Consider the following 1,246-nt stretch of genomic DNA (forward strand, 5'->3'; position numbering starts at 1 on the left):
TGGAAAATATTTTGTTGATGGGTCTTGACTTTTTTTTTTCTGGGTGGGACTAAGTTTCTAGAGTTCGGAGGTATTTGGACACATTTTTAAGAGAACGGGGATTGGCTACGGCGAGCTGAGACGTCAGGCTCCCGCGGCCCGAGCGGCTGCCCGACCCGGCGCGCGGCAGTCGGCTCGAGTACTCCCGGGAAGGAGGAGGTGTCCTCGGCCGTCCCGCCTCCGCTGCTGTCGCCGGGCTGCGCCGCTAGCCCGGACGCGCCTCCGCGCCCCTCGCCGCCTTCACCCCAGCGGCCGCAGCTCCCCTCGCCGTCCGCGCGCGCACCATGACGAAGAAGGAGAGGAAGTCCATCAACCAAAGCCTGACCGATTGGAAGCTCTTCCTCTACAACCCGACCACCAAAGAGTGCCTGGGGCGCACCGCGCAGAGCTGGGGTGAGCGCGCGGCAGTTGGGCGCCCGGGGCCGGCCGCGGTCCGGGGGGCGCCGGGCGGGGTCGGGTGGGAAAGGAGAGGCGGGAGGCGGCTCCCCTCGCCGGGGCCGCGGGAGTCGCCAGGGCCTCTGCCGCCCGCGGGGCTCTGGCCCGGGACCTCTCGGCTCCATTCATTTCTCGACGGGCCGGGCGGACCGGCCGCCGCTGGCTAGCGAGGGCCCGCGGGCATCCCCGGCAGGGCCGCGCCGCCTCCCGCCTCCTGGCCCCGAGCAGGGCGCACGTGCCTCCCGGGCCTTTCGCCCCGAGCGGCGCCGGAAGCCGGGGACCCCTGCCCGGAGGCGGGCCGGGGCGTGCGGGGCCGAGTGCCCGGGCCTCCTTTGTACCGAGCGCGCCGGCCCGGAGAGGCCCTGGCGGAGGCGCCCGGCCCGCCGAGCGGTTCGGGGAAGCCAGACCCTGCCCCACGCCTGGGGAGAGGAAATTTCCACTCCCGCCGCTATCTTGTGACTCGTCCACGCTGCCACCGCGACCGGTCGGAAGAGTGCGAGTGAGTGCGAAGTGTGGGTGTGGGTCCCATTAGCGCCTAGCGGGGAGTTAGTCACAGAAGTACATTGTGCAGGGAAACGCTAGAATTGGGGCAGTAAAAGGCCCTTAAAAGGGTTGTTTCTTCCCTCACTCATTTGTAACTACAGAGGTTTTCTTCTTTTCATGTTTACTTCTTGGGGGAAAGTAAATCCTGTCTCTACAGCGCAGTTTTTTGTTTTTTTTGTTTTTTTTTTTTCTGTGCCTTCAAAACATGTGAGTGATGGTTAGTATGTTT

At 65.5% G+C, this 1,246-nt stretch overlaps 1 protein-coding gene across 1 annotated transcript in view; it reads left to right on the forward strand.

Annotated features, from left to right (window-relative positions):
* The first annotated feature begins 117 nt into the window (after nucleotides 1–117).
* ATP1B3 (ATPase Na+/K+ transporting subunit beta 3) overlaps nucleotides 118–1,246 on the forward strand; it is a 47,971-nt gene continuing 46,842 nt past the window's right edge. Inside the window, exon 1 of the mRNA XM_003789449.3 lies at nucleotides 118–432. Within this exon, the coding sequence (XP_003789497.1) occupies nucleotides 324–432 (109 nt within the window). The 5' untranslated portion in view covers nucleotides 118–323. The remainder of the gene's footprint in view (nucleotides 433–1,246) is intronic.

This window comes from Otolemur garnettii, unplaced genomic scaffold (genome assembly GCF_000181295.1).
Source record: "Otolemur garnettii isolate 467f Iridium unplaced genomic scaffold, OtoGar3 scaffold00032, whole genome shotgun sequence".
NCBI classification, from domain to species: Eukaryota; Metazoa; Chordata; class Mammalia; order Primates; family Galagidae; genus Otolemur; species Otolemur garnettii.